Source organism: Miniopterus schreibersii (assembly GCF_964146895.1).
Source record: "Miniopterus schreibersii genome assembly, chromosome: 3".
In the NCBI taxonomy this organism is placed as follows: domain Eukaryota; kingdom Metazoa; phylum Chordata; class Mammalia; order Chiroptera; family Miniopteridae; genus Miniopterus; species Miniopterus schreibersii.
Window position 1 is genome coordinate 27,736,682 of NC_138103.1, and position 20,648 is coordinate 27,757,329.

Sequence of the window (20,648 nt, forward strand, 5' to 3'; positions counted from 1 at the left end):
CAGGTCGAACACAGAAGCGCACCCAACGGGAGCTGGTGTTGCATCGGAACTCTGAGCAATCGGGAAAACTGGGCACCGCGGGTTCCAGGCGTCAGTTTCTGCCACCGAGCACCGCGGGACGTCAGTCCCTGTCCGTGTCCGCCGCCGGGTCCTGCACTTGGACGTACTATCCACAGGCCCCTGCTCCTCCGCACCGAGCAGCCCGCGCCTTCCCCGCCAGGCCTGGCCGGGCGCGCGGCCCCACCTTGGCCGAGCTGTTCTCCGGGTCGCGCGGAGAGAGCTACCCAACAAGTCGCACGCGGACGAAAACCGCCGACCGTTCCTGCCCGGAGCGACCAGCCTTCGCCGACGCTACGCGGTCGGGTCTCGCTTTCCTCTCTCTTCCAGGCCGGATGCCAGGTCTCCCACAGCAACCGCGGCCCTTTGCAACAGCTGACTAGCCAGGCCGTGGCTCTCTGCGCAGGCGCGAAAAAAGGCGTACCCAAGACTTCCGCTCGCGTCCAGCGTCCCTCGCGTTCCGGGGCGGGGCTTGCGTGATGGTGTCATGGGGCGGGGCCTCGGGCGCGGGAAGAGGCGGCGGGAGAATGGAGGTGGAAGAGAGCGGCTGTGGCGCAGCCGAGCGTGGGGCCCAGGACCCTGCCCCGGCCCCCAGCAAGTCCCCCGGCAGTGCCGGCCACTACGAGCTGCCGTGGTGAGGGCTCGGGCCATAAGTGATGGGTGCTCTGGGAGCGTAGGTGGGCGAGAGGCGGGTCTTGTCCCGGGGGAACCCTGGGGCGGGAGATCGTTCGGGAGGCTCCCGGGTGGCGACCGGGAGATTATTTGAAGAGGGCGAGGGACGTGGGTCACTGAGCCCACCTGGGGTCGAGAGTGGCCGGTCTGACCCCTGGAAGCAGAGTGTCCGTTAGAGCACTGCGTAGAGAGAGGGGAAGGGAAAGAGAAAAACATCGGCGTGAGAGTGAGAGAGAAACATGGGTTGGTTGATTGACTGCGACCGGGATGGACCGTCAACCTTTTACGCGCACATGACGATGCTCAACCAACTGAGCCACTCTGGCCAGGCCACCCCTCTTCTTGATGAGAGCAGATACCTGATAGTTTAGCTTATTGTAATGTCTATAGCTGCGTTGTGCAGTCCCGCAGTCACTTAGCCACGAGTCTTTTGAGCCCTGGAAATGAGGCTAGTCGGAATTGAGATGGGCTATAAGTGTACAATATACACCTGGATTTTGAGGATTTAGTATTAAGAAAAACTCATTAGTAATTTTTATATTGTTACATATTGAGAATGACACTTTTTAGTATATTAGGTTCAATAAATTATATTAGTAAAGTTAACTTCATCTGTTTTCTTTTACCTTTTTTAATGTGGCTACCAGAAAGTTTAAAATGACCTATGTGGCTGGCATTATATTTTACATGCACAACACTACATGTATAGGATATTTAAGTATACAAAACAAACTCTGCTGTCATGGAGCTTACATTTGATAAAGACAAAGTAAAAAAATAAACAAGTAGATATATAGAATATTTGATGGTGACAAGTGCTGTGAAGTAAATAAATAGCTGTGGTGTTCAGGGAAGGCCTTTGATGAGACAACATTTGAGCAAAGACCTGAACTCAGGGAGTAAGACGTGACTATGTGGAGAAAACTTTCAGGTAGATGGAGCAACTGTGAAGGCCCTGAAAGAGGAGCATCTTTGTGTTGTTCAAAGTCCAGCTCAAATTTCAGCTCCTAACATTCCCAGGTAGTGATTCCCTCCCTCCTCTGGGCTTCCACAGTCCTTGGCTTCTATAATAAGTTTAGCACTCTAGTGGGACTTGCTAAGCTCTATCTCCCTGCCATTGGGAAAGCCCTTCAGAGCAATAACTATGCCTTGCTTATCTCTGTATTATCTGCTTTCCTCCCCTTGAGATCTCTACCTCCTTTCAGAGTGCTTGGCATCTGGAAGGGGTTGAGTATGGAGAACAAATGAGTAGGAACAATCATGCTCCATCTGCTGGTCTTGGAGAAGAGCTGCCTCTATATCCTGTAGTATGTGACAAACAAGCTTCTTTAGCAGCTGCTTCTGGAGCACAATCAGTACTTGCATAATAAATAAGGGAGTGTTATAAAGAACAGAGGAAGTCCTGATGGTCAAATCATTGCAAATCTACTTCCACTCCTCGTTGAAGAAAGTCATTTTCTCTCATAGCATAGCTTGCTTATTCATTTAAAAGAGAGAAATATTGCCCTCGTTGGTGTGGCACGGAGGTTAGAGCATTGGCCAACGCACCAAAGGGTCTGAAGTTTCGATTCCCAGTCAAGGGCATGTACCTGGGTTGCAGGTTAGATCCCTGGCCCTGGTTGGTGTATGCAGGAGGCAACCAATCCATGTGTCTTTCTCATTGATCTCCCTCTCTCTTCTCCCTCCCTCCCTCCCTCTCTCTCCTCCCTCCCTCCCTCCCTCCCTCCCTCCCTCCCTCCCTCCCTCCCTCCCTCCCTCCCTCCCTCCCTCCCTCATCTCTAAAAGTCAAAAGTCAATGGAAAAAATATCCTCAGGTGAGGATTAACAAAAAAAAGAGAGAAATATTGGTCTGACTAGGTCACCAGCCTGTCCACTCCACATAGCCTAATAGGGTCACAGGATAGTCCTATGGTTTCTGTCTAGCCAGCCCTGTTGTGCACTTCGCCAAGTCTGCAGAAACTAGCAGGTAAGGGGTGAGAAGGGGGCTCAGTTGCACCCATGTCTGTCAGATCAAATGATGTCAGTGCTATGTGTGCTGGACCTCTGTTGTGACGGGCAGACTGTGCTGCTGCACAGTATCACATTGGTCCAGATGGCCTGCTCTGGCCCTTCTCCAGCAACAACAGGTATTTCTTTGTGGTGGTGGGTTTGGAGCCTCTGGTGTGTAATTCTCATGCACTTAACTTTTTAAATGGCAGTTGTGCACCCCTTTAAATTTAAAAGCTCCCGCCATTTGGTATATTTTTATTGAAATATATATCATCTGACAAAACTCTCAGATAACCCCCCCTCAAAAGAGCAGCAGGATTGCTGCTCTTTAGTGCTTCCTTTTGCATAGCATGAAAATAGCTATGTCAACATCTTTAATGCATTTTCTTAAAAACAGGGTTGAGAAATACAGACCAGTGAAATTGAATGAAGTTGTTGGGAATGAAGACACTGTGAGCAGGCTGGAGGTGGGTGTTGTTTTTTTTATAGATAAACTTGTACCACATTATTGAGCCTTGATAAGCTTAAGGCATTTGGAGGGGGGTGAGCCACAGATCCAGAAGAGTTGAGGGAGCGGGAGACATTCAATTTGGAGATGCCTAGAAGTGGTGGGTAACTTCAGATGTTTGAAGGGCTGGCTTATTTGAAGGGGGGTTATCTGACTTACATTCTTCAAGAGCAAGGGTGGCAAACTCTTTCTGTAAAGGCCAATTAATAGATACCTTAGGCTTTTTGCAAACTGTAAGATATTTGTCAAATATTCTTTGTTTATTTTTTAAACAATCCTTTAAAAATGTGAAAGCCATCCTTAGCTAGGGGTTTTATAAAAACGGGCCTCAGGCTGAATTACCCCCATTCCCTCCATCCCCTTTTCACCATAGTTTGCCACCTCCTGCCTAGAGGGACTAAGTGACAAGGCAGGTGGCTTCAAAATGGCTAGGCAGAAATGTTTAGCAGTAGAGCAAGCTTTGAATTCTGAGCCCTAGAGGTCTTTAGACAGAACCTAGAAGCCCAACTATTTGAGACATGACCGAGATAGTCTCTGTAGTAATTGGGGCTTAGATTTTAATAGCAACCAAGGTATTTATTAATTTTATAAATTTATTCATTTTACAAATATTCGAGTATGTTCTCTGGGCCAGATATGGTGCAATGTTAGGAACTATTGATATAATAGTGAACAGAATAGACATTCCTGCCTGAGTGAGATTTTTAGTCTAATGGGGCAGCATTAAAGTCAGCAGGGAATGTGATAAGCACTCTGCTGGAGGAGGTACAGGGTACTGTGGGAGCACATGGGAAGAGGTGCAGGGAGATAATCTCACAGTATCTTTATTCCCAAGTGGAAGAAGTGATACCAGAGCTTGAGTGTGAATTCACTAGACTTGGAGGGGAGGGGTGGAGAGAGAAGAGGTAGCAGGAATAGCATGTGCAAAGGCCCCAGGTGAGAAAACTTGGCTTGTTCTTGGGAGGGGGTGCCATCTGATTGTAATAGTGCTTTCTAAACATTAATGAGCATATGAATTGCCTGGGGATTTTGTTAAGATGCAGATTCTGGTGCAGTAGTTCTGGAGTGAGGCTAGATTATGCCACCGGTCCATGAGCAAGGCTGTAGAGTCCATGTATTAGGATGTAAGAAATGAGGTGGTGAGCTGGGCAGGGCTTGGTGAGCCATGTTTAAGAGTTTGGGCTTCATGAAGCCAGCCTAGCACACCCCTTAATTTACATTAGAAAATCTCCAGCTCTCTTCACCTTTTTCACCCAGCCCCACAACCCCCTTGCCCTCTGACAGCTGCCAGCCTGTTCTGTCTGTGGCTCTCTTTCTATTTTGTTTGTTGGTTTATTTTATTCATGAGATTCCACATATGAGTGAAATCATAAAGGTAAAAGGATTAAGCAAAAAACAAACAAACATAGACACAGACAACAGCATGGTGATTACCAGAGGGGAAAGAAGGTGGGGGCAGGTAGACGAGGGTAAAGGGGATAAGTGGTGATGGAAGGAGACTTGACTTTGGGTGGTGAACACACAATACAATATACAGATGATGTGTTATAGGATTGTACACCTGAAACCTGTATAATTTTATTAACCAGTATCACCCCAATAAATTCAATAAAAATGAATAAATAAGAAAAAAAAACAAGTTTGGGCTTCATGATGAGGGCAGTAAGGAGTGATCCCAAGGGTTTCAGTCAGGTAAAAATGTTTTAATTAGACGTGTGTTTGAGAAAATTGGCTATGGTTACAGTATGGGAAATGGATTGGGGAGGGGCAAGGTTAGAGGCAAGGAGACTAGGAATGACTATGCCTTTGTAATTAAGGTGCTCTGTGGGGGGAGGAGGAAGGCCAAACCGAGTGATAGTAACCTCCTGGTTCCTGGCTTGGGTGATGGGGTTGATGGCATTGACAGTCCATGGAAGGGGAAATATGGGTGGGGCCTCAGGTTTATAGGGGAAGATGATGAGTTCAATTTTGAATGTGCTGAGGTGAGAGTTCCATGGTGCATTCACATGGAGAAATTTGTGGCCATGTTTACTGCACAGGCCTACGTGGCTTGGAAGGCTTGGCTCCTTAAGGTTTACAGGTTAACTAGTTTTAATGGACATTTCTTCCTTCAGGTCTTTGCACGAGAAGGGAATGTGCCCAATATTATCATTGCTGTGAGTACTCAGTCTCAGCCCTGATGGATGTCTTGTAGTCTCATTTTCTCTTCCCTCTGAAGTGCTTTCTTGTGCAGAGAGCTTCCTCCTCAGAGAGGCCTGATAACACCACAGCCCTCACATTGCCCTCTGCAAAGAAAACATTTCACCCAAGTTGGTCAGGAGGCCTGTGGGTTGGTTGCTGTATTGATTTGGTGTGTGCTGTGGGTTGGGATTGAGGGTTCGGGGGGGGGGGGTGAGTGCAAAAAGTGCTGAACAGTAAATCAGGAGCTACGTTAAGTTCATTCTGCTGGCTTGAAGCACTTACTGGGATCTCATTCCTAGGGCCCCCCAGGAACTGGCAAAACTACAAGCATCCTGTGTTTGGCACGAGCCCTTCTGGGCCCAGCTCTCAAGGATGCTGTTTTAGAGCTCAATGCCTCAAATGACAGGTACGTTTGGGAATTAGCACTAAAGGGCAACATTTTTGAATTGTTCTAGAAACGGCCTTTTTTCCATTCTATGTATATTATTTTTAATTATGGTAAAATGTACATAACATGAAATTTGCCGTCTTACTAATTTTTTTTTATCCTCACCCAAGGATATGGTTTTTTATTGATTTTTTTTTTTAGAGAGAGGAGGAAGGGGGGGAGAGAAAGTGAGAGAGAGAAACATTGATGTGAGAGAGAAACATTGATCAGTTGCCTCCCATGTGCACCCTGACCTGGGAATTGAACCCAAAACCTTTTGGTGTATGGGGTGATCCTCCAACCAACTGAACCACCTGGCCAGGGCCATCTTGCTCATTTTTAAGTGTACAGTTCAGTAGTGTTAAGTATATTCACATTGTTGTGCAGCCAATCTTTAGAACTTCTTCATCTTGCAAAACTACAACTCTGTACCCATCCCCATCCCCCTGCCCCTTGCAACCACCATTCTATTTTCTGTTTCTATGAACTTGATTCTATTGCAGATGCCTCATATAAGTGGTTTCATACAGTATTTGTCTTTCTGTGTCTGGCTCTTTTCACATAGCATAATGTCCTCAAGACTCATCTATATTGCAGCATCTGTCAGACTGTCTGTCCTTTTTAAGGCTGAATAATATCCCTTTGTAATGATAGACCACCACACTTTGCTTATTCATTCATCCATTGATGGATGTTTGGGTTGCTTTTATCTTTTAGATATTGTGAATTGTGAAAATGCTATGAACATGGGCACAGATATGTTTTCAAGACCCTGCTTTTAATTCTTTTGGATGCACACTTAGAATTGCTGGATTATATCTGGTAATCCTGTGTTTAATTTTTGGGGAACCTCCATGCTGTTTTCCATTCCCACCAACAGTACTCAAGGGTTCTAATGTCTCTACATCCTCACTGACAACTTGTTATTTTCTATCTTGTTGTTGTTAGTAGCCATCCTAATGGTATGAGGTGCTGATTTACTTTTTTGTTGTTGTTGTTAATCCTGACCCGAGGATATTTTTTCCATTGATTTTTAGAGGGAGGAAGAGGGAAGGAGAGAGTGTGAGATAGAGAGAAACATTGATGTGAGAGAGACACATTAATTGGTTGCCTCCTGCATGCTCCCCAACCAGGGCCTGGGATCGAACCTGCAACCCAGGTGCGTGCCCTTGATCGAGAATCGAACCCACGACCCTTAGGCTTGAGGGCTGACACTCTAATCATTAAGCCACACCGGCCAGGGCTGGTTTACTTTTTAACATGAAATAGTAGAGGATTATGAAATGAGGACCTGTCAAATAAAAAGTCTGCCAAGTCTGTCTTTGGTTATTCCTTGAGGATATAGTTCTCAGCTCTTTAATATTATCCTAATTTTGAAGATTTATGTATACTTGAAGCAGGCAGTATCCTTGGAATTCAACTAACTGCTCGCCAGCTGTCACGAATGAGCCTAAAGTCAATCCATTTTGTCAGTGTTACCTCTTGTTCTTCTCACACTTGCATCATTAAACTCACTATTTTTGAAAACTTTGATGGCTCATAATTTTCTTAAAGAAAGAATGGCCCATAATTGTAAAATATTTTCAATTTTAGATTTATAAACACCTATTTGAATTATCAATACAATGACTTTTTTGCATTTCTGTATCATCTGTTTCCTTCCACTCACTTTTGTATACAAATCTGCCTTCAGCTTTTGATCACTTACAAACTGTACCCTGTAAATGTTGGTGTACAAACATCATAAAAGATGAAAGAGTACTATCACATTTTTTTTTATCAAAACTGAAGGTCCAAGTTCTTATCATAGGATATTGGGGAATGAAGTCCTTCCTGTTGAGTGACTAACCAGATGAAAATACATTTAGTTTTTGTCCTTAGAAACATTGGTCACTCCTTGATTCTTTTTTAAAATTTATTTTTTATTAAAATAACAGTTAATATACACTATTATATTAGTTTCAGGTGTACAGTATAGTTATTCAACACTTATATACCTAATGAAGTGGTCACCGTGGTAATTCTCGTAACCATCTGACATTGTCTGTACAAGGTTATTCAGTATTACTGACTATTTTCCCGATGCTATACATTACATTCTCATGACTTACTGATTTTAAAAATACAGAACATTTCACAGATTTGCATGTCATCCTTGTGTAGGAGCCATGCTACTCTTCTCTGTGCCATCCAATTTTCATATATGTGTTGCCAAAGTGAGTACACTCCTTGGTTCTTAAGTTTGAGAAAATTCATCTAGGATTTTGGCATCTAAGGAAACAGTCTGAAATGTTGCTTATCTGATCAGTTTCACCGTCCTTAGAGTCTAGAGTGCTATTTGCTTCCCTGCAGTCATTTTCTGATTTGTCTAATAATTATGAAACATTTTCCTGTCAACTTTTTTCTCTTTGACATTGTGGGTGGAAAATGCAAAGTTTTTATTTTTTTTTAGTTGTGACCAGTGAAAGCTTTAAAAAAGATAGCAAAGACAGAGTATCCGAACTTCTTTTATGACTTCTAGAGAGTTAATGCAGTACTTCAGGCAGCACAATGAAAAAAAGGAAGGATGAGACAATAGTAATAGTATTTTTTCTCCCACCATTGCATTATTCTTCTAGGCAATTCCATCATTTCTTTCATTTTCTTATTATTTTAGTTGTTTTTCGTATAGTTGGGAATAATTGATGAGTAATGAGGAAATAATTACTAGGATGATGAAATACCAAACAGTTTCACGGTATAGGAAGAATAAGATCACTAAGACCTTAACATATATCTAAGATTTTTATAAAATGATCCAATGGACCCATAAGGTAATTGCAAGATAAAGTTAGTTTCATTGTATTTTAAGTAGTAAGTAAATATTTCTTTCTTCTGAAGATCTCCAAAAAGGAATAAAAATAATAAAAAATTTCAATTCTTATAAGTAGTTAGACTTGTTCATAAAGGAAACAACTAAATTGGTTCCATGGTGATGTATGCGAGTTAAAAGTTCCCATGAACATAACTGAATTTGTCTCAAAGGTGACAGTTAAATTCTGGCTCGTTTCAGGGGCATTGATGTTGTGAGGAACAAAATCAAAATGTTTGCCCAACAGAAAGTCACCCTTCCCAAAGGACGACACAAGATCATCATCCTGGATGAAGCAGACAGGTAGAGTGCCTTGCCGAACATTTTGACCTTGATCTCTAAATCTCTTGTCTGGCTTTATTAAATCCACCTTTGCACTTTTGTGGTATGTTTGCTTATCTTCAAAAGCAGTTTAATAGAGGCTTGAGCCCTAAACCCATCTTAATTAACTTACATTTGTTTAAGATAGTCTGCTAATGTGTTTGTTCCAGCATCACTTATATGATGAATAATTTAAATGTTATTTTTTTTTATCGTAGTGAAGTACACACAACATAAAATTTACCATTTTTAACCATTTTAGTGTATAATTCAGTGACATTTAGTACATTTACAATGTTAGACAGCCATTACCAGCATAAATGAAAAGTTTTGAATGACATTAAAAAACACCAGTAACGCATATTCTTTCAAGAAAATTTAGAAAATATTATTAATATCTTGCTTTATTTTCTTTTTCTACACTATGTATTTTTACATAGTTTAGATCATAATGTATATAATTTTTGTATCCTGGCTTTTCCTTTTAACTTAAAAAGCATTGTTCCACGTTATTATATTCTTATTCGAAACATAGTTTGTAATAATCCATAGTTCGATGCACCTTAACCTATTTACTATAAGATAGCAATAATAGCTAACATTTATTGAGCACTTATATGTAAGCATTTACATTATCCCAGGCACTCTGCGAAACACTTTACATGTTTTGATCGCATTTAACTGTCATCACAACCCTCTGAAGTAGGCAATATCCTTATCACCTTATAGGTGATGACATTGAGGCTCAGATGATTTGCCTTGTGGTCCCAAAACTAGCAGATGAAGGAGCTGTGAAGTGAGCCCAGGCAGTCTGGGCGCAGAGCGTCTGCTCTATGCCGGTGTGCAGCTTGTCTATGAAAGACCCAAACAGGGTCCTGAAGAGAGACTGAGTGTGTTCAGTCAGGAGGTCAGGGTTCCCAGGCTCTATAGGGAGGGATTTGTGTCCAGTGGGCTCTGGGCCACAGTTGCAAACTGCACTCCTATGTTTTTCTTCTCAGCATGACTGATGGAGCCCAGCAAGCCTTGAGGAGAACCATGGAAATCTACTCCAAAACGACTCGCTTTGCTCTTGCTTGTAATGCTTCGGATAAAATCATAGGTGAGCATCAGCCCTGGGTGGCTTGGAGTCCACATGGTGCTCATTTGGCTCCTTAGAAGAGAAGAGTAGGGACTTTTTGATTGCCTATCAGGAGCCAAGCACTGTGCTGTATAATCAATTTTTTCATTTAATCTTACATAATTATTTGCAGAGGTATTATTAACTCCACATTAGAGATGAGAAAGTGAGCTCAGAGAGGGTGAATAATTTCCCCACGGTTACATAGCAAGTGGAAGAGCTGGGATTGGAACCCCATGTCTTTCTTCCTCTTGCGCCATTGCAGGCACATGTGACATTTTGATATCCTGCGCACAGTGTCAGAGTCACTGCCCCTCTCCAGACCTGTTCCTGCACTTTCTGTGTGCTTGAGTACTTTGTATGCACTGTGTCTAATATGCACACCAGGACTTGATTATTACCAGGGATTGCCTCACCTATGAAACCTTACTTGTTAGTCTCCTCCTACCTGGCATTTGTCCTTCCAGTTCCCTCCCCTCCATCAATTTGTTTACTCACTGCTGTGAACCCCCACCCCCCACCCTAACCTTTCAGCATCTCAGCTTCCTGGTGATTTCACATCCTTCCCTTTCTGATACAGACTTCAGGCACAATTCAGCTTTCTCTCTCCATTTCTCACAGCTCTCTTGTCCTGCTGTCCTTGCCTCACGTCCTTCCTGCTACACCCCAGCCTGTGTGAACTCAGCCATCTGACTCCCCCCTCTCCCCTCTTGGTCATTGTATGCTGCTGTGGACAAGCTGGTTAACTGTAATGCCCCACAAAGTTGGCAGGCTCTTTGTGTTACCAGGATTCCTTTAGGTCCTTTTACCTTCCCTAGATAGTCATTATTTGTTCATTAATTTATTAAGCTATTTATTCAACAAGCATTTACTCTGTTCTCAGTAGGTGTCAGGTACCATTAGTACAGAGCATTCAGAGTTTAATGAGAAACATTCTCTATCTTTAAGACATCAATGATGTGGTGGAGGAAACTGCTGAAAGTTCTTGATTGATGGATATGTATGTAGCTTGTCTTCTTAGCCAGTGGTAATCTGTGAGGGCAGGGGCTGTATTATACTTATTGACCTCCCCACCAATGTATTTTGCATAGGACTGTGCATTAATGAGTTACAGCGATTCAAAACTATATTTGTTGGTGGAGAAAGCTCTGGCATTCTCTTTTTATGAAAGTAATTTTTGTGATGCCTACAGCATTCAGATTATTTTTAATTTTTAAAGGGACATAGCAAACATGAAATCTCTAAAGGAATTAACTTCTCAGCGTTAGAGGAAATGGTTCATGGTCAAATTGCTGCAGAGTTGATTTTTGAAACTTAGCAGCCAGATCTCACTTTGGTTCCTAGATTCATACAGGTAAGAGAGAGGTATACTCTAAGGAAGGCCATGGCTGCCTTATTCTGACATGTATTTAAATTCTGCGAATTCAGCTTTTGGAACTTCTCAAAAGTTAAAAATCAACTAAAGGAAACTTCTAGTGTAGTTGGAATATTAATTGCTTTAAAATATGGACTCCAGTTTCTTTCTTTCTTTTTTTAAAAAAATATATCTTGCCCGGCCGGGCGTGGCTCAGTGGTTGAGCGTCGACCTGGGATCCAGGCAATCAGGGTTCGATTCCCGGTCAGGGCACATACCCAGTTGCAGGCTTGATCAATGACTCTCTCATCATTGATGTTTCTGTCTCTCTCTCTCTCTCTCTCCTTTCCTCTCTCTGAAATCAATAAAGATATATTAAAAAATATATATATATATCTTTATTGATTTCAGAGAGAAGAAGGGAGAGGGAGAGAGACAGACAGAAACATCAATGATGAGAGAGTCATTGATCAGCTGTAGCCCGAAACCCTGGGCATGTGCCTGAACGGGGAATCGAACCCTATTTCCTGGATCCTAGGTCGATGTTCAGCCGCTGAGCCAGCCCTGCTGGGCTCCAGTTTCTAATTGATCTTTCTCTTATATGTGCTGATAAATCAAATATGCAAATAAAGTTCAGTTGTGAGGCTTTCTGCTTTCAGATAAGTCAGCGATTTTCAACCGGTGTGCAAGAATTTTTAAAACACACGATACCTGAATATTTAGTCAGGGGCACTGACCTCTTTTCCCTTAGATTGTCAAATAAAAAAAGTGATAACAGCCAACACAACAATAGCCATCTGGTGTGAATGAATTGGAATTACACCTTTTTGTGTGTGTCAGATCTGCAAAAAATATGCTTTTTGGTGTGCTGCAGAATTTTAGTAATGAGTTTATGTGTGACATGAGATGAAAAAGATTGAAAATCACTGAGACAAGTTGAGCTGGACTAAGTCTTAGGAAAGCCGCTTTTTGAAGTCTCATCCCCTTGACAGATATGTACACAGCATCTGTTCTGCACAAGGCACAGTGGAGGCTACCGATCTGTGTGAGGCTCTCTCCCTGCCCTCTAGGAGCTCATGCATGGATAGGAGAGGGGCTCCCCAAACAGCAAGCCCTGATCCATATCAAGTCCTCCTTTTTCTGCTCACCGCCACAGCCAGCCCTTCACCGAAATCAAATCCAAGGTGGTCCCACCTCCCCAGTATCTCAAACCCCTACCCTCTTTTCCTCACTCCAGATCTGGCCTCACTGTTTTTCTCCTTCACTGGTGCAGTGTTCCTCCAGCTTCTGTTGCATCAGAACTAGCTGCTCTCTTGCATGTGTGCTGGCTGCCGAGGTCATGACAGCACACCTGACCCTGCCACTCCCTTTTAAACCCACTGCCTACACAGCCATGCCTCTCTCCCTCCCGCCAGGCTAGCACACAGGACCTTGTTGCCTGAAGCCTCATCTCTTTTATGCGCTGCAACCTCAGTGTTTTGTTTTTCTGAATCCCCTGGGCTCTTTCATTGCTTTTACCTTTGAATGTGCTGTTCCTTCTGCCTTTCCAGCCTAAAAACCTCATCCCTAAAAACCCAGCTCAGAACTCATCTCCCCTGAGAAGCTCTCCTCCCCTAGGCTGAGTTGATTGCTCTCTGGCTGGGGTTCCCAGAGCTGTTCCTAGAAACCTCTGCCAAGACCTTGTCTTTTTTTTTTTAATATATCTTTATTGATTTCAGAGAGAGGAAAGGAGAGGGAGAGAGAGAGATAGAAACATCAATGATGAGAGAGTCATTGATCAGCTGCAGCCTGCAACCCAGGCATGCGCCCCGACCGGGAATCGAACCCCGATCGCCTGGATCCTAGGTTGATGCTTAACCACTGAGCCACGCCCGGCCGGGCAAGACCTTGTCTTATTGTGTTGTAACTTTATGGTTTATATCTCGTCCTATCCCTATAAACCTAAGCTCTGAGGAGCTATGACCTCATAATATTTATCCATTGCATTCCCTAAACCTGAGGAGGTAACTGGTTTCTTTAATGCAAATAAGCTAACAGAAATATGTTCCTTGGAAAGTGTGTGAACAGAGGAGGGGAGGCCACTGCAGGCTGGGGAGATCTGGGCCGTCTCCAGGAGGAGGGAGTTTGAGAGAAGCTTTCAATGATGGTTGTGATTTAAATGGGAAGAAACTGGAGGAGATGCAAGGTCTGTTTGTTCTAGGAGAGACAAGGTAGCAGACTTGGAGTTAGGAGAGTAGAGACAGGTGAGGTTTGCAGAAGATTTTACATACAAGGGTGAGAGGTGAACTGTGCTATAACATTAGGGGGCTATTAATGGGTTTGCCTTAGCAGGAAGAGGTGACAGATCACAACATTTTGAGGAAGGCCAGTGTGGCAGCAGAGAGAGATCAAACTGGGGCTTAAAGAACCTATTGTCGTAGTCAAAACCAAAGGTAAAGGACAGCTTCCAGGATTCTGCATTCATCTGTCTAGTGGTTCTCAGTCCTGACTGTGGTCAGAGTCTTCTGTGGATCTTTAAAGAAACCTCACAAGTGTCTTGTGCTTACCCGATTGGCTGGGTTGTGACCTGCCCAGAAGCGCCCTGATGCTCAGCATATGTAGAGTGATCTGGGGTCCACCTGGGCAGCACTGGCTCACCTGTAGGCTGTGGCACGTGGATGTCTCTATCTTGGAGGATCTTTCCCTTAGGGAAGCCATGGCCAACCAAGGTTGTCCCAGGCAGTGCTGGTTGAAGTCTCTCTTGTGGTTATTGGTGGATATTTTGAAATTTAGTTCCAATTAGTCAGTCATTGGTGAGTGCCTGCTGGCTAGAGAGAGTGGTGCCAGCACGGCTGGGCTGTGTGGGTTGTGCAGCTGCTTCCAAGTAACTAAGGAACCAGGAGGGTGATGCCATCCTTGGCCCAGGAACTTCACTCTTCCTGTCTCATTCAGAGCCCATTCAGTCCCGGTGCGCAGTCCTCCGCTACACAAAGCTGACCGATGCCCAGATCCTGGCAAGGTTAATGAGTGTGATTGAGAAGGAGAAGGTGCAGTACACTGACGATGGTCTGGAAGCCATTATCTTCACCGCCCAGGGAGACATGAGGCAGGTGTGTGCTGTCGCTGCCCCTGAGGCCCCGAGTTCCTGGACTTGCCGGCCCTCCTGGGCCTACCGTGCCCCTTATTTTAGGGGGAAGAGGGAGGTGAAGGCTGCACAGAGCCGAACCAGAGTGGGGAACGTTGACCCAACACACCGTTGGGCCTTGGGCTGGTTGAGAGCAGACTTTCAAGGAGGGAGTTCAGCTAAGAGAGATGGGGAAGGGCCTAGATTGAAAATCACCCTGGATGTTTTTGTTTCTCAACAGGCATTGAACAACCTGCAGTCTACTTTCTCGGGATTTGGCTACATTAACAGTGAGAATGTGTTCAAGGTACAAAAGCTGGCTTGGGCATCACAGTCTACAAAAACAATGTTTATCTGCGGGGGCCAGTGGGGTGGAGGTGGGACGGTGCTGGAAGGAAGGGGTTGGACATGGTGTCGCTAGTGTGCTGGAGCTCGCCCTCAGCGGGTAGGGAGATTGCTCTGCTCCTTTGTGTCCACTTCACTCCCCACACTGGAGAGCTGGGAGGGACTTTGGAATGCCACCAGTGTCTGATAAATGCAGGTGCTGCCACTGCTGCCTCAGGCTGGTGCTGGGTGCTCTCCCATGTGCTCTGATCCTCAGCATCCCTGCACACACGTGTTCTCATCAGCATTTGTGGCGGAGGAAACAGACCCAGGCAGACTGCCTGAGAACAGCTGGATGATTGCTTGAGGCCAGGAGGGAGCACAGTGCTTTCCCCTTTACAGGTTCTGGCTCCCATCTGAGACTTTCCCTCAGCACTTTCTGCACCTGGAGGGGGTATCAAAGCTCTTCAAAGCCAAGCCAAAAGATTCTCACTCTCCCACATCGGCAAAGGATTTTCTTTTGGGGAATACTTTTGAAAACTGATTGGCACATCCAACACCTCAGTGTCTGATTTCCCCCTAATTTGGGGGTAAAAATTGGGAGGGCTGTCCATGTGTTTCATCTATAGCTTTGTCTTACCAAGGTTTTGGGTAAAGAAAGCTGTCCTAAAAACCTCTGCTTAGATCTTGGCAGTGTTGTATTTTCAAGGACACTGAGGGACACTTGTTTAGTCACCTGTAGTGATTGTTAAGGTCTCATTTCCTCGTGGAGCACAGCATTGAGGGCTCTGCAAACCAGGACTTCTGAGGGAATTAATTGAACTGGGAAGAGAAGGCCATTGGCAGGTATAGGCACTGCCTTGAGATATCAGAAGGCTGTCATTTAGATTTAAATGTTGATACTGCACGAGAGGGTGGAATCTAAGGCCAATGGAGGGAGTAGCAGGAGCCAGCCTTTGGGCTTAGGGAGAACTGCACTGGCACTCAACAGGGTGCTCCTCAGGTCACACTGAGGCTGGGGACCCTGTCCTGGGAAAGCCAATTGCATTTCTGGTGGGAGAGTGGCCCAGAAGACCTCCCAAGTCTTAGTGGGTTCTAAGTGGTTCTGGGCAAGTGATCATCCAAGTTCTCTGAGATGTTACTTTAAAGCTGCTCCTGAGCTAGATTCTTCAGTGGCCCTTGTTCATCTTCTCTTGGAGAAATTGGTTACATGGTGTCAAGCCTTCCTCACTATAGTAGGTTGACATCATATTCTTCCCCCCCCCCCCATATATCTTTATTGATTTCTGAGAGAGGAAGGGAGGGGGAGAGAGAGAGAGAAACATCAATGATGAGAGTCATTGATCGGCTGCCTCCTGCACACTCCCTACTGGGGATGGAGCCTGCAACCTGGGCATGTGCCCTGACTGGGAATCAAACTGTGATCTCCTGGATCATAGGTCGATGCTCAACTGCTGAGCCATGCCTACGGGGCGACATTATATTCTTTTTATTTGGTGACTTGGTTGGTGGTGAGGAGCTTTATCCACCTGATTCTGCTTGCTGGAAAATTTGATGAAAAAAACAAGTTGAGAATTTGGTTACATAGATCACCCAGAAGTTGGTATGTCAGACAGGTCCTCGTCAGATGGTTCCGTTGGTCGCTGACTCGCCTTCTTTTCTGTTTGGTCAGGTCTGCGACGAGCCACACCCTCTGCTTGTGAAGGAGATGATCCAGCACTGTGTGAATGCCAATATCGATGAAGCCTACAAGGTCTGCCTCCTTCCCCCTCTCCTGATTCCAGAGGGACCTTTCTCCTTGAGCAGGGCAGAGGGAGCTCCCTGTGCTAGGGACTTACATGCATCGCTCCCCTTAATTCTTAAAGTGATACTAGGAGTTGGTACAACCTACAGATGAGAAAACCATGACAGAGGTTAAAATCCCTTCTCTCTGTCACACTGCTTAAAAGTAGTAGGCCTGGAATTCAAAATCATGTCTTTGTACTGTAATTATATTCTCTGCAACAGGAATTTGTCCACGTAACACATGAGGCAAGACCAGCCCAATTCCTTACGTTGCAGTGAAGCTATCTTTCTCTGTTAAGGGGAGATTTTCCATCCATCCTCCCGAGTAGGCATCCTGGGAGTAGGCATCCTGGGACCCAGCAGTCTCCAGTCACCTAAGAGAGAACCCAGGAGGTGTCTGGCCTACTATAGATTCTGGTCCTGTGAGCAGGTTCCAGTGGGCACCATTGGGGTTCAGGTGACCCTCAAGTCATGTGGATGGCAATGGTGTGGTCTGAGGCCATTGGTCTGATCACAGCCAGTTTCCCTGCTCCCACTAAATTAGGCTAGAAGTTGACTGAGTTTAGCACAGGGCTGGACCTAATGTGAAACTGGAGTGCAAGGCAGGGAGACTGAGGCAGAGACCCAGGTACCTGGACTAGGTCACTAAGTGATCCTGAAGGAAGCCTTTAGATGTAGGCACACATAGGTTCCCCACCCCCGAATTTACCCCGAAATGCTGAAGCAAAGACAGAAACAACTGACTCCAGACCCTGTAGCCCAGGTGGGGTGGAGCCGGGGTTGAGGTGGCGGAAGGCCAAGACTGCTGTAGTCTCTGCCCTGGGCAGGATGTGTTCAGGGCTGTTCCTGCAGGGGGTTAGGACTATGGCTAGGGAAAGCAGGGCAGATAGAGGGTTCTGCTGCTTCTGCTCGGGGGTATACTGGGATGATTAATAAGTGTTTAAGAGCCTTGGGGGCAGTAGTAGACCTTGCAATACATTTAAAATCCTTTGCAATATTATCTTCCTGCCTGCTGGAAAAATCAGTTAAATTATTCCCTCATGATATATAGGGCATGGCCCACCAGCTCTGTGATGTTCAGCTGATTCTCATCACTTGGGTTTTCTAGGATGATCTGTCAGCTCCCAGCAGTGTGACAGGCCCAAGATTAGTGTGGCTTTAACCTCATTTCCACTGAGTATCCTTGTCCTTTACACAGTTCAGCAGCCTCAGCGTGTCCTCTTTTGTCTAGATTCTTGCTCACCTGTGGCATCTTGGCTATTCGCCAGAAGACATCATTGGCAACATTTTTCGAGTGTGTAAAACCTTCCAGATGGCAGAATATTTGAAACTGGAGTTTATTAAGGTCAGTGAGAATATAGCCATGCCTCTCTCCTCAAGTATGTGTGCCATGCTGTGGTTTTCTTTGTTTTACTTACAGGCCTGTCACTGGGAAGATGCTCAGTAAGTGTCCTCGACTCCAATGAAGCCCGGTGGCTGCTTATCCTGGGGGCTGGGAGTTTGTTTGAGCCCATTCTGCCAGTCAGTGACCTGTTGTTCTGTAGATGACTCCCTTCATTAGAGATGTGTTTATTTATCTTTAAGGTCAGATTAGTTGAAGTGTAATTTACATAGAGTAAAATTCAGTCTCTTAGATGCCTTCTGCTGACAAAATCATGCAATTGTATAAACATGACCCTCTGATCCCCCCAACTTTACATGCTCCTTCGTAGTCAGTTCTTCCCTCTAGCACCTGGAAACCACTGATATGCTTTCTGTTTGGGGGCAGAATGTTTCAGAACATTATACAAATGGAATCAAGCAGAAACATAGTCCTTTGAGTCCAGCTTTTTCACTTAGCCGAATGCATTTTGGGTTTGTGTGTGTGTTTGCTGTGAGGGTCTGCGGATCACTATTGCTGACTAGTATTCCATCGTATGGATGTGAGGTTGCTTGGTAGAATGGTAAGTGTAAGTTTAACTTGATAAGAAACTGCCCAACTTTCCCAGAGCAGCTGAAGCATTTTGCATCCTACTAGCAGTATGTGAGCATTTCAGCTGATCCACATCCCAGCCAGCACTTGGAATGCTCAGTTGGTTTTTTAAAGTCATTCTAATAGGTGTGTAGCTCATGGCTTTAATTTGCATTTACCAGTAACTGATTATGTGAAGCATGTTTTCATGTGCTTATTTGCCATTCAAAATCTTTGATGAAGCATTTGTTCAAATCTCCCATTTTTTAAAAAAATATGTTTTTATTGATCTTGGAGAGAGGAAGGGAGAGGGAGAGAGAAATAGAAACATCAGTGATGAGAGGATCATTGATCAGCTGTCTTCTGCTGGGGATCAAGCCCACAACTTGAGCATGTGCCCTGACCGGGAATCAAACTGCAGTCTCCTGGATATAGGTTGATGCTCAACCACTGAGCCACATTAACTGGGCAAATCTCCCGTTTTTAATTGGGTTGTTTTCTTATTACTGAGTTTTGAAAGTTCTTTGTATATATGGATGCAAGTCCTTCATCAGATGTGTTTTATAAGTAGTTTAATATTGCCTCCTTTTTTTTTTGTATATTCTTAACAGTATCTTACAAAAAATACCAACATCCCAGTTAATTTTAGTTCAGCATAATCCATGACAACTTAGAGTTCATTTTCTAATTGGAGTTGGAGTTCATTGAATTAATTTTGAGTAAACCACTAACTAGTACAAATTTAAAAAAATAAATCCCTCCCTCACTTACTAACCAGATTTAAATTTGATTTGGTTTTCAGGAAATTGGATACACTCATATGAAAATAGCAGAAGGTGTGAACTCCCTTCTGCAGATGGCAGGGCTCCTGGCCAGGCTGTGTCAGAAGACAATGGCCCCGGTGGCCAGTTAGAGCGGAGAACTCATTGATTATATTACAAGAGTCCCTGAGAGACAGGAGTCACAGCCTCTGCTTTGGAAGAAAATGCTGCCCAGACTGGCACTGGGACTCACCTTTCATCAACATGTCGTGGCCTTCCTGGTGCTTCCACACACATCTCCAAGCATTTGCATTCAGCCCCAGGCTCAGGGACATGGGGACAGGGGGCAAGGCCCCAGAGAATGTCCAGGGCATGGCACCCAATTGGGCATGTGTTGGAATTTTAGCTAATAAAACTGTATGTACACTTTTGTCTGCAGTAATGTGACAACACAGGGCTGCAAAGAAAGCCAGCTTCCTGTCTCTCTGTGCCCCTTGCATCCTATAAGTAGAAAAGGTAATTTAGATAGTAGACTGGACAAGCTAATCTCAGTTTTCCTAGAAGCCTAGAGGACAGTTCCATGGGGTGAGGGCAGGGTTTGCTATAAGTTACTGACTAGAAAAAGTCAGAACAGCCCAGGTCCATGACTTAGAAGAAAGGACTTAGGGGAATCACCGAGGAAAATGGTGCAATATAAGCACACAGAACTCTCCCGCCATGTTGCTTCTTCTGTGCAGTACTTGTTGCTTTAGAATTTCCCAGTAAGTTTTATATTAACTTGTAGAATTGCTGTTTTCGGTAAGGTACTATTTTTTCCATTTTTTAAATTATGAAAAATATCAGTTGTACATAAAACAGAGAAAGATACTCACATATTCATCATCTGTCTTAACAGTTATACAGACACATGACCAATCTTGTTTCCTCTGTGTTCCTACCGCCCCACCCCATTTCTGGGATTGTTCTGAAGCAAATCCCAGACATCATAGAATGGTGGTGGCGGTTTTGTTCGTTTGATTGTTTGTTGATTTTAGAGAGGAAGGGAGAGAAAAAAAAAACATTGATGTGAGGGAAACATCGATTGGTTGCCCCCCGTACATGACCTGACCAGGGATCAAACTCATGCCCTGATTGGGAATTGAACCCACCACCCTTCGGTGCATAGGGCTATGCTCCAACCAACTGAGCCACACGGGCTAGGGCTAGAATGGTGTTTTTAAGGGAGTGGGGGTGGGAGTCACTCATTC

The 20,648-nt window shown here is 44.6% G+C and overlaps 1 protein-coding gene across 1 annotated transcript; it reads left to right on the forward strand.

The window, feature by feature from the left end:
* Window positions 1-541: 541 nt before the first annotated feature.
* Window positions 542-19,827, forward strand: RFC2 (replication factor C subunit 2). Its single transcript, XM_081131288.1, has 11 exons — window positions 542-691; window positions 3,116-3,185; window positions 5,341-5,382; window positions 5,707-5,813; window positions 8,887-8,988; window positions 10,005-10,105; window positions 14,409-14,566; window positions 14,822-14,887; window positions 16,577-16,657; window positions 17,921-18,034; window positions 19,443-19,827. The coding sequence occupies exons 1-11, from the start codon at window positions 585-587 to the stop codon at window positions 19,551-19,553; spliced, it is 1,059 nt and encodes a 352-aa protein (XP_080987414.1). The 5' UTR covers window positions 542-584; the 3' UTR covers window positions 19,554-19,827.
* The last annotated feature ends 821 nt before the right edge of the window (window positions 19,828-20,648 follow it).

What these genes read in the sequence shown, in the direction of transcription:
- RFC2 (XM_081131288.1), top strand. Translation starts at nt 585, where the DNA reads ATGGAGGTGGAAGAGAGCGGCTGTGGCGCAGCCGAGCGTGGGGCCCAG. An exon ending in ACACTGTGAGCAGGCTGGAG is followed by an intron (nt 3,186 to 5,340) that starts GTGGGTGTTGTT and finishes TTCTTCCTTCAG; the next exon opens with GTCTTTGCACGAGAAGGGAA. An exon ending in CCCAGGGAGACATGAGGCAG is followed by an intron (nt 14,567 to 14,821) that starts GTGTGTGCTGTC and finishes GTTTCTCAACAG; the next exon opens with GCATTGAACAACCTGCAGTC.